This window comes from Ipomoea triloba, chromosome 13 (assembly GCF_003576645.1).
Source record: "Ipomoea triloba cultivar NCNSP0323 chromosome 13, ASM357664v1".
In the NCBI taxonomy this organism is placed as follows: Eukaryota; Viridiplantae; Streptophyta; class Magnoliopsida; order Solanales; family Convolvulaceae; genus Ipomoea; species Ipomoea triloba.
The window spans coordinates 1,125,969-1,137,948 of record NC_044928.1 but is presented as its reverse complement, the minus strand read 5'-3'; the positions used below and the strand labels follow the sequence as shown (position 1 = coordinate 1,137,948).

Sequence of the window (11,980 nt, the reverse complement as noted above, 5' to 3'; positions counted from 1 at the left end):
TGAGGCAGTAGGGCCACTTCAACTCCTTGCTGCAATATAGTGGGGCTTAGGAAAATTATGGTAAAAACTAAATGGCTATGATTCATTGAAATTTCTTATCATAATGCATGAGTATGGAAATAAGGTGGGTTGTTGATAGTGGAAGGCTGAGCTGAGTGTAATTCCTATGTACACACAAATATGTATGTATCTATGGAGAGTAGTGAATATAAGGTTAGGGTAGGAAAATAACAATAAAATAGAAATATGACCTTGAATGGCTACTACTATTTGGTAAAAATACACCGATCAAACTGCAAGAATATGAAGAAAGTAGGAAAAAAACAGCAATAAGAAGGTCAAAGCATGTCTTGGTTGTTTTGAGTTGGATATATATATATATATATATATATATATATATATATATATATATATATATATATATATATATATATAACTTAAGGGATGCAGTTGCAGTAGTACCATCCACTCCCTGCTTTTCTTCTCTTCCTTTCTTGCTTCTTCTTCTTCTCTACGTTTCTTCTTCATCTTCCTTGCATAATGGCAACACACTTCCATTAAATGCAGTATGTATAGTTATCAGTTTTATTTTGTATGTTAAAGAAGTCAGCTATCAAGCGAAAATGGGGCTTCTTTTTTACCAATCTACTTATAGCCTTTTTTATTACGTTCATTAGCGTGAGATTCATAGAAGTTCCCCTTCTCTTCGGCAGATGCTATATGCCCATTTGAGAACTTCTTGGCTTGGCTAATGAAATAGTAGTGTGTGCGTGTGAAGTTTTCTCAACTGGTAATTTCCATAACTTTGATATCTCAAGCTTTTGTTATGGATTTACTGTGGCTACCTTTATAGCCCAAGTTCAAGAAATCTTAGGTTTCTTTGGTCAAGGAATTATGGCCGAAGGTATACCTGCTGGGATGTGCGACACTGCTCCTGCTGCCGATTCTCAAGACCCAGCTTAGAAGTAAAAGTTTGGAACAATGAAACTGGGAAAGCCTTAGTAAAACCGTCAGCAACCTGCCCTGAAGACGAAACAGAGAGAAGCTTAAAAGGGCCTTGGCTCACTCTTTCACGGACTATATGGCAGTCTATCTCTATGTGTTTCGTCCGTTCATGGAACACATGGTTCTCCGCAATAGCAATCGCCGACTTGTTATCACAAAACAATGTTGTCGGCCTGTCCATTTGTACCTGTAAGTCATGAAGCAGAGAGGTAATCTACTGTGCCTCACAAACGGTGGATGCTAGTACTGGATATTCGGCTTCAGAAGATGAGCGGGAGACTGTGGCCTGCTTCTTTGCCTTCCATGAAACAAGGGCAGAGCCTAGGAACACATAGAAACTAGTGATGGATTTTTGTGTTTCCATGCATGATGCCCAATCGGCATCAGAAAAGACATTAAGCTGCATTGCATTGTTCTTGGGGTAGAAAAGACCATGTCCCGATGCCTTTTTGATGTATCGAAGCACTCGGTGCTCATTCATTGGCATGTCCACATACTGACTGACTTGCTGGACTGCGTACGCAATGTCCGGCCTTGTGGCTGTAAGATACAATAATCGTCCAATTAAACGCCTATAGCTGCTGACATCATCAAGCTTCTGACCTCCTTCTTTACTTAAACAGTGTCCTGGAGTCATGGGAGTGTTTACTGGTTTGGCAGAAAGAAAATCTGCTTCTGCTAATATATCGAGGGCGTATTTTCGCTGACACAAACTCAGACCATCATCACTCATGTGGGCTTCAATGCATAGAAAATACCCCAAGCTGCCTAGGTCTTTGATTCTGAAGGTATTGTCAAGAAAAACATTGAGGTTTTGAATCATGCTCAGGTTGGAGCTAGTGACCAAGATGTCATCCACGTATACAAGAAATGTAACATACTGTGTGCCACTGCTTTTGGTAAATAACGAAGGATCAAATTTTGATTGTTCAAAGCCTCTACTCAGTAACGCACTGCTCAGCCTTGAGTTCCACTGCTGGCTAGCCTGTTTCAGGCCATAAAGAGATCTAAGAAGTCTGCACACCTAACCTGGTTTCTCTCCCTGAAAGCCGGGTGGTAAAGCCATATAAACTTCTTCATCAAGATTCCCATGTAAAAATGCATTATTTATGTCAAGTTGGTGTACGTGCCATCCTCGGGAAGCAGCCACAGCTAGAAAGAGACGTATAGTAGTGAGTCTTCCTATCGGTGAGAACGTCTCGATGTAATCAATCCCCAGCTGTTGCGTAAATCCTTTTGCAACCAACCTCGCTTTGTACCTTTCTATTGAGTCATTCGCTTTAAGCTTCACTTTGTATACCCATTTGCATCCAATGGATGTCTTCCCAGGCGGTTAATCAACCAATTTCCAAGTATTATTCTCTTATAAGGCTTTGATCTCAGCGGCCATCGCCTCCTTCCAACAATCATGACGTATGGCTTGATTATATGTCCTTGGCTCATCAACAGAAGTAACCGCAAGGGAAAACATCTTATGCGGCATTGCGAAGGCATCATATGATATGACTTTGGAGAGGAGATGAGGGGACGCTTTTTGTTTCACAATCGTGGCATCGCAATAGTAATCTTGCAGCCTATTTGGAGCCCTTCGAACTCTGTTTGACCGCCGAGGCTGGGCTGAACCATTATTTGGGCTGTGTTCCACATTCGTCTCCTGGACAATTGGGTTGTGCTCTACTTCATTGTTTGCACACGTTTGGGACTGTTGGTTATTAGAGTGGGCTGGTGACTGAAACCCACCATGTGACTGCTCAGGACTTAACTGTTGGCTACGATTTTCGAATTCCATAGGTGTGGCTATGGGAAGCTGTTTGCTATGACTTTCAAATTCCATAGGTGTGGCAATATGAATTAAAGGAAGGGAAGGTTCAGTCCTAAGAAGTTGAGGCTGCTGTTCATCTGCTATCTCTGCCATAGGAAACTGTTCTTCATAAAAGGTGACATCTCTGGATGTAATAATAGAACCGTCTTGCAAGTCATAAAGCAGATAGCCCTTGACTCCAGCTGGCATCCCAATAAAAATACATTTCCTTTTTCTTGGTGCCATCTTGTGTTTATTGTGAGGCAAGGTCGCAGCGAAACAGAGGCACCCAAAGACTTTGAGAGACTCAATATCTGGGTTGTTCTTGTACAATCTTCAGTATGGGCTTTCCCATTCAATTACCGGAGAAGGTAGTCTGTTTATGAGGAAGGTGGCGTGCAAAACACACTACCCCGAAAACTGTAATGGAAGGTGTGCTTGGAATCGGAGAAACCTAGCAACATTTAGGATATGTTGGTGTTTCCGTTCCACTATAGCATTTTGTTGAGGCGTGTTGACACAAGATTGTTGATGAACAATGCCTTTTTCTGAGAAAAAATCATTCATTTTGAATTCTTGTCCATTATCACTTCGAATAACTTTGATTAATGCACCAAATTGTGTCACGACGTAGGCATGAAATTGGCGTATGAGCTGCCTAGTTTCAGACTTGTTATTCATCAAATGCAACCAAGTATACCTTAAAAATCATCCACAATCGTTAGAAAGTAATGTTCCCCATTCAAATCACAAACCGGAAACGCCCCCCATATATCAATGTGAATAAGATCAAAGCAAGCTTTTGAAGTGGTAACACTTAAAGGAAATGGAGAACGCTTTTGTTTAGCCAAATGGCACACATCACAAGCCCAATGTTTTGTATTTGGAACATTAATATCAGTAAGCATATGCAGTTTATTGGTGGGAAAATGTCTCAATCTTTGGTGCCAAAGTTTTACACTATTACATTGCATATTTTGGCTTGTGTCTGGAAATGTTGGTGGAACCATCAGTAGGTATAGCCCTCTTTCCTGCCTAGCTAAACCAGCCATCAGACCATTCTGCTGAATCAAGCACTGTCCATCCATGAATATCAATTTATAAGAAGAATCCTGAATGAGCTTACTCACAAATATAATGTTGAACTTGAAGGAAGGAATATGTAGGGCCTCTTTCAACCATAAGGTATTGTTAAGCTTAACATCCCCTATATGCTCACATTGATACATTGGCCAGTAGGTAGATTCACTGCTGCCCCATTAGCCATACGATAATTGACAATAAAATCAAGGGAGCACACAATATGATTTGTAGCTCCAGAGTCAAGTATCCAAGTAGATGAACAAAGAGCAATAGAATTAACATGAGTTAAGAAAGACTTGCCTTCATCAGACGCCTGAATTTCATCAAACCTTGGCAACAAAGAAACTGCTGCACTAGTACCTGCAGCAAAATTCCCAGTAGGTTTTCCTCCCTGTGTTTGAAGAATGGAGGCTATCTTCTGTAGTTGTTCATTTGTGAGGCTATCTTTTGTAGTTGTTCAGATGTGATACCAAGGTCCCCTGCATTGTTTGTGACTGTTGCCGTAACTTGCTTCCCTTTGGATTTGAAGCCTAGTACCCATCGAGGAGGGTAACCGTGCTTCTTATAGCACCTGTCCACTGTATGTCCTACCATGCCACAAAACGTGCATTTTGCGTTTACATTATTGTTGCGCCTGCCATTATATCCACCATTCATAGTTGTAGCAATAACATCTTCATTTTCAGAATTTTGGCTGCCTTGAACTGCATTAGAATGGCCAATATCTAGGCTTCCTAGACTCAAATTGGTCAGATTAATTTGTCTCTCTAACTTCTCAGCCATCACGAATACTTTGTATACATCAAGTAAAGGATCCATAACAAGTACGTTTGATTTAAGGTTAGAGAAAATTGCCATTTTGGTCTACTGAATATTGGGATCCTATTAATTTCAGTCCACGACTTTCAAAAATGTTAATTGCATACCCTGACTATTCAATTTCTGTCAATTTTGGGCACTCCGGCCAAATTGGCGGCCAATTTTGGCCGGAATGTCTTAATTACTCCATTAATACTTAATGTGAAGGGCAAAATTGTATTTTTATTGTGTCCAAATTAAACCAACCCAAACCCGGTTTAATCAACCTCTTCTTGTTCATTCATTCTTCACTCAAACCCGGTGCCGCCGCTACTGTCCATATTCGGAAGAAGGAGCTTGCCGACCTGTTGCCATCTCTGCGCACTACCGATATACTAACACTGGAAAACCATAGAACAGGTCGAAGATCTGCTACTCGCCGGAGAGGGAAGAGGCGTTAGAGCTGCCTAAGTTGCGTCGCCGGGGAAGGGTCGCGAAGCTGTCACACCCCACCACCGGATTCGCTGCTCTGCTCCGCCAGTCTACTTCTGCCGCCTTCGCCGGGATAAATGGAGTCACCGAGAAAGCTATTGGGGTCCAAGAATGGCGACGAAATCTTGAACATACGCTTCACTCCCTCTAAACAATATGAAGGAAGTGAGAGTCCAGGCATAAGCTGTGTATAATTATTATTCACTTTTGCTCTAATAATAATAATAAAATATGTGAGTCCCACCACTCCATCCAGTAGCCATGACAGCTTGGTGTTGTGAAATTGTCTAAAACAATAGTTATAGCAGCCAACTTTAGCCCCATCAACCACTGTCTACGGCGGCGGACATGTCCACCATCGTTTTGCTGTAAAGGCCGCCCAATTGAGATTTCATTAAACCGGGTTTGGATTGGTTTAATTGGGACACAATGAAAAATACAATTTTGCCCTTCACATTAACTCTTAACGTAGTAATTAAGACATTCCGGCCAAAATTGGTCGCCAATTTGGCCGGAGTGTCCAAAATTGACAGAAATTGAATAGTCAGGGTATGCAATTAACACTTTTGAAAGTCGGGGACTGAAATTAATAGGACTCCCATAGCCAGTAGACCAAAATGACAATTTTCTCTTAAGATTATTGTAATCATCATTCAAGCCTTGCAAAAAACGAATTACCTGATCAATATCTCTCTCTTTTCTGATTTCGTCCACTAGCTCACACGCACATCGTGGATCGCATCTACAAATCGGGAGAGGCCTCAAAGTGTTCATCTCCTCCCATAATGTCCTGCACTTGGTGTAGTATTCACTAACAGAGAGAAGTCCTTGCTTCTGGTTGTAGATTTCACTTTGCAATATAGAAATTCGTTGAGCATCACACTGAGCAAATCTCCTTCGCAGATCCTCCCAGATATCTCTGCTTTGGTCGAAATGCATTATGCTTTGTGCAATCGAAGGATGCACGAACTTGAACAGCCAGGAGCAAATCATTAAATTGCAGCGTCTCCATGCTGAATATCGAGTGCTGTCCCTATTCGGAGCTACAACACTGCCGTCAATGAAACTTAATTTGTTCTTAATTTCAAGAGCGATCCGCATAGAAATGCTCCATGTGCCATAGTTTGAGCTTCCTAGCATCGGCGAACTAACCAACGCGGCTGACGGATTATCGTTAAAACCGATAAACATTAGATTATCTAGCTCCTTTGTGTTCACATTTCTCTGCGTTTGATTCATCTGCGAAATCGACTCTGCAGTTGTGCGAGCTGGCGATCGGACGATCGAAGTGATCGGAGTGACGTTCTGTGCTCCTTGATTAACCTCGTCGGCGCCGGAGAAAGCGGCGACGTAAGAGCTGCGTCGCGGTTCTGATACCATGACGGAGAAGGTTACGCACGCAATGTAAGAAAGAGAATGATATTATTCATTGGTCAAAGATGGTGAAGTGATACAAGTCTGACAAAGGCATGTTGCTATGCTATATATACAAATGGGAAACGGTTGAAACAGACTGGAGAGGGGTAATTACTTTTGAGCCCTTATCTGTTATTACAAGCATCAGACCCCGGGGTACTATCATCTAATACTGTGGGCAACGATATCCCACCTACTGGAATTTCATGCCCATTATGTGGTGGCCATCTTCCAACAATAAAGACGGCAAGAGACGTTCCTATAGGAGATGTACCTGTGGGCAACGATATACCACCTACAGGAATTCCATGTCCATTATGTGGTGGTCGTCATCCCCAACAATATGAAGCAATAAAGACCGTAAGAGACGTGCCTGTATGAGACTATCCAGCCCACAACCCAAGCATTGGCCATCCTCCCAATAAACTTGATACAGGGATCTAATGAACACAATCGGTTCTCAATTTCATCTTTTTACTAGTTGGGATGATGTAATTTGTTGTATTTCTATATAATTGCAATGCATATTATAATACTTGAAGAAATATAGCAGTAATGAATTTTGGGCAAAATATGTGACCCTTTTTTCCGTACTTACTAGAAAGAATGGACCTAATCAATTTAAAGATTAAAAAATTAGGAAGTGTTGTACATCAATATTATCGACAAGGATTGGTCTGGTCTGAGAAATTGGTTTAGTGGGCACACACAATATTATGTCTGAACTGTAGGAATCTGATTCTCAAAAATCACAACCTATGGCTCTGGATAGAGATGAATTTATGTTCCACTCACTCGATTTAAAAACCAAAAATTCGATGAGGGAACAAGGTGATGATAAGAGTTTACATCAACACATTCTTTTTACTCACAAAAACCTTAAACCTCAACCATCTGACAAAAGTACAAACATCTGATCTGCTACACAATCATAACCAAACTTACTTTACATTCTCTACACACTGCATGCTTTATACTACATTACACTACATGCCAGTGTCTTACATATATATATATATATATATATATATATATATATATATATATATATAGTATGTAATAGCTCCCTCTGCAAGTGCTCATCACTATTCGGTTTTCAAGCACTGCACTGCCCTTATTTCCCTTCTACTTTCAAACCCGAAAGAAGCTTCACCGCGTCTTCCATGGACGGCCTGTCTAACGCCCTACTTCTTGTGCAGAGCAAACCAACTTCAAGAACTACCTTTACCTCATCCCGGATTGCATTAGAGGGCGGGATATCATTCTCGTTTAGGATCTCTCTTAGAAGAGCATCTTTCGGTTTGGTTTGCATGTTTACTGCTTCTACACCTTCGGCTCTTCCATTCGTTAAGATCTCCATAACAAGCTTGCCGAAGTTGTATATGTCCATGTAGACCTCCTCTTTTGTCCATATCTCTAATTCACCTGCTCCAGAATTTCCAAAATCATATTTTTAACAGACAAATAGCAGCTTCCTATGACAGATCACATAAATACCTTTTTAGTACAATTTTCTGTGTTTGAATTGGATGATATGAGCAATTTGGAACTTTCTGTGAAAGTTCCCATTTGTTTGCACATACAAACCATTAGAGTTGAAGTTGAAATTAAGTAAACAATCAACTCAACAAATATTTTAAATCATAATCTAGCGGGGGATTCTGCTTTTGATTTTATATGATACAGAATAGCAAGAATATGTATGTACTGACATGCTAATAAGCTCAACATAAGAACTATAAGGTTCAAGGGCATGTATATATACCTGTTTCTCTTCTTGCTCTTGTGGGCGAAGAACTGTTGTCTAATTGAGTTAATGATTTAATCCCGAAATCAATCAAATGGGGTTCCATATTTTCATCGAATACTATGTTACTAGCCTTCAAATCTCCATGGGGGATTGCAGGGTAGCAATTATGGTGAAGAAAACAAAGTCCTCTAGCGATCCCAGTCACGATTTTGTACTTTGTTGCCCAATCTCTCTTAACTCTGATCTTCTCGGACAGGTTTCCGTTAGGCAAGTAGTCATACAGCAGATAGGCCATATGCTTGTTGTAGCAAAACCCGAGCAGCCTGGTTAGGTTCTTGTGCCTTGCATTTCCCAACCGGTTAATGAATTCCGACATGATGGTCACTCTCTCGGGCCTCCAGTTGATCCTCTTGACTGAAACCGTAATCCCAGTGGGCAGAACCACCTTGCAAACCGAACCGGGCATTGGTGGAACCATCTCCATAGCGTCATTGGAATCAAAACTCCTCAAAACGTCGTTTGCTGTGAACTGAGGAATTCCACTAAAGGATACCATTTTCCACTGCCCCTTTCCCCCTCTCCTGAAGTGAAGTACCCCAAATATTGCACCTGTGATAAACAAGACTATCACTCCACAGGTGATCAGAACCCAAGCGAGCTTCTGAGTCCTTCTGCTTCCTAGTTCTAGTCCCCCCGGTCCATGATGGCAAGCTCGTATTGGTGCCCCGCAGAGCTTAGGATTACCCGTGAATGCACTGCTATCCATCGCCCAAAACTTCTTCTCCTTAGGAATAGAACCAGAGAGATCATTGAATGACACATTAAGGAGTTTTAAGCTCGACGAGCTTCCAAACTCAGAGGGAATTGGACCGTTGAAACCGTTGTGAGAAAGGTCTAAAACATCAATAACAGGAAGGCTAGCAAGTTCAGCAGGTATCTGACCAGTTAAGTTATTGAAAGCCAAGTCCATCTTCACTAAACCCTTACAATTCGACACACTATCCGGGATAAACCCTGCTAAGTTATTTACACTCAATTCAATAACAGACACTGATTTGCAGTTTTGAAATGAAGGAACATTTCCTAGAATTCTACAATTAGAAGCAGAAAAGTTCTGAAGGGACAACATTGACCATGTTTTTTCTGGGATTATCCCCCCAAGCTCTGGATTACCAGACACATTGAAATATTGAAGCTTGGAAGCCTGGGCAAGATCATTGGGAATTCCCCCAATGAACTGATTCATTGACAAATCCACATATGTTATATCAGGAAGATTACTAAAATTCAGAGAGATTTCACCTGAAAATGTATTATCTTCGAGCCGAAGGCGAATTAAAGAGGGACAACTGGAAATAGATGGATTGAGTCCCCCAGTGAAACTGTTTGAAAACAAGATCAACCTTGATAACATCCCTCCAGAACATATTCCAGGTGGAATGGCCCCAACAAAGTTGTTTGTTGAAACATCAAGGTATTTGAGGTTTGAATGTCTCCCCAAGTCTTCTGGGAGTGACCCATTGAAGTAATTGTTCCATATAAGAAGAGTCTCAAGTGCTGGGAGCTTTGCAAGACCTTGAGGCACAGTGCCACTCAACTCATTGTACATAAGACTTAAAAGCCTCAGATTTTTGAGCTCTGAAAAGCTCTCAGGAATAGGGCCAGAAAGCAAGTTATCAGAAAGATCCAAGCTTGTAAGAGAACTGATTCTGCTAAACTCATGTGGAATCCATCCATCAAGAAGATTTCTGAACAGGAAAAGTGATTGAAGCTTGGTGAGATTGCTGAGCTCTCTTGGAATAGGGCCAGAGAGATTAGCCCCAGCTATGTCAAGATACTGAAGCTCACTCATATTACCAAATTGCCATGGAATGGTTCCTTCATATGAATTGTAGCCTATCTCCATGTGAGTCACAGCTCTGAGCTTCCCCAATTCCAGTGGCAATTTCCCACTCAGTAAATTTCCTGCCAAGTGGATAAATTCAAGATTCTCCAATGAACCATACTCTGAAGGGATTGGCCCACTGAAATAACTCCCTGCAAAATTCAGTGTTTTTAAAGACTGAAGCTTTGAAACATCAGAGGGTAAGGGCCCAGAGAAGCTGTTACTGAAGGCATCAAGAATCACTAGACTTCCAAGATTTGAGATGCCCTTAGGAAATTCCCCAGAAAAATTGTTTCTGCTCATATCTAAGCTTCTGAGACTGCTTAGATTGAAAATCCCAGATGGGAGCTTCTCTGAGAAAGAATTATAGCTGAGGTTCAGATCAAGAAGGTCAACAAAAACACCAAATTGCCTCCCAGATAAAACCCCCCCAAGATTCTTCATAGAAAGGTCTAACCCAACCACCATTGATGAATTCTCATTGCACCTCACACCAGCCCAAGAACATGCATGAATTTGAGAGCTCTGGGCTGAGGAATTCACCCCAGGGGGCAAAACCCAATCACTCAGAGTGTTGGAACCATCAATCACTTCAGATTTTAAGCTCAAGAGTGATTCAGTAAAAGGATCAAGAGCTAAAACTGGGTGAATCAATCTGAAGACAGCAAGAAAAACAAAAAGGATGGTGGTTGTGATTTGCAAAGGCTGAAGAAGAATCCCCATTGGAACTTGCAGCATAGTGCAGAAGAAGGTATAGTAGAGGGGAAGATATAATTAGAATTTGGAAAAAATATCCCAAAGAAAAAAAATTAAATTTTGTCACCCTGCTGTAATGGGGTTCTGGGTTTGGCTTTATGGTGGATTAGTATCATTGTAGTTGCATGGGGACTAGAGAAAGCTAAGGTTGCTGAAAAGGAACAATGACAAATTATTAGTAATACTTATTAGTAATGGAAAACGTCTTTCATTTCTTTGTCTTTTTATGTTTCAAATTGGTTTACAATTTTCATTGTTTTTATTTTGTAAATGGAAAATAACAAACACAGATCCAAAAATATTGGAAATTTTGATTTTTTTTCTAATAAAAATTAAATAAATAAAAAGAAGGGGCCGTTCTTCACATGTATTTCTCCATTTGGAAAATATTTAATATTGTTTTTTGAAAATTGTCAATAAAGTTGGAAATTTGAAAAAGTATTTTCACTTTTCCTGTTTGGGGGAGGTAATTAGTTATACAATATAAATACAAATACTCCATATCATTTTTACTTTTATTTTTTCAAAGATTTTATATCCAATCATAGTTAACATTTTTGACTAGTGTTTAGAAGTGATTACTGTTTGGTCTAGTTTGGTTTTGAAGTAGATTTTCTCAACTAGCCAATTACAACTACACACAACACTCAGTTTATGAGTTTTAAGGTAATTATGAGTTTCATTATAATGGCAAGTTTGACTAAATTAAAACATATAATTTTTGCCAAAAGACCTTGTGGTCTAGTGGCACCTGGTGTCCCAGTTAACATTCCCACATAGATGAGTGGGTTCGAGCTTCAGTGGAGTTAGCTGAATATTATATTATAAATTTATAACTGAGTCAGAAGTACTAAAAAAACATATAATTTTTTTTATTCATCAAAATCAAATAATTCATAATTACATATCATGCTCGTACTTTATAATTATAAATTTCACTAGTCAGCCATATAAAATATGACAATTAGAAGTTCAATCTTATATAATTATACAT

At 40.2% G+C, this 11,980-nt stretch overlaps 2 protein-coding genes across 2 annotated transcripts; both read right to left on the bottom strand.

The window, feature by feature from the left end:
- Positions 1-5,189: 5,189 nt before the first annotated feature.
- LOC116002295 lies at positions 5,190-6,559 on the bottom strand. The gene is made up of 2 exons (XM_031242398.1): positions 5,858-6,559; positions 5,190-5,324 (listed from the first exon to the last, which is right to left on the bottom strand). The coding sequence occupies exons 1-2, from the start codon at positions 6,557-6,559 to the stop codon at positions 5,190-5,192; spliced, it is 837 nt and encodes a 278-aa protein (XP_031098258.1).
- Positions 6,560-7,366: 807 nt separating this feature from the next.
- LOC116002594 (leucine-rich repeat receptor-like protein kinase TDR) lies at positions 7,367-11,101 on the bottom strand. The gene is made up of 2 exons (XM_031242759.1): positions 8,361-11,101; positions 7,367-8,020 (listed from the first exon to the last, which is right to left on the bottom strand). Exons 1-2 carry the CDS (start codon positions 10,966-10,968, stop codon positions 7,710-7,712), a joined length of 2,919 nt encoding a protein of 972 aa, XP_031098619.1. The 5' UTR covers positions 10,969-11,101; the 3' UTR covers positions 7,367-7,709.
- Between the last annotated feature and the right edge of the window lie 879 nt (positions 11,102-11,980).

Excerpts from the sequence above, each read along its gene's own strand:
- LOC116002594 (XM_031242759.1), bottom strand. The coding sequence starts at position 10,968 with ATGCTGCAAGTTCCAATGGGGATTCTTCTTCAGCCTTTGCAAATCACA. Across the intron at positions 8,021-8,360 it reads AAGAGCAAGAAGAGAAACAG|GTGAATTAGAGATATGGACA; the intron begins GTATATATACAT and ends ATTCTGGAGCAG.
- LOC116002295 (XM_031242398.1), bottom strand. The coding sequence starts at position 6,559 with ATGGTATCAGAACCGCGACGCAGCTCTTACGTCGCCGCTTTCTCCGGC. Across the intron at positions 5,325-5,857 it reads AAGAGAGAGATATTGATCAG|GGAGTGAAGCGTATGTTCAA; the intron begins GTAATTCGTTTT and ends TATTGTTTAGAG.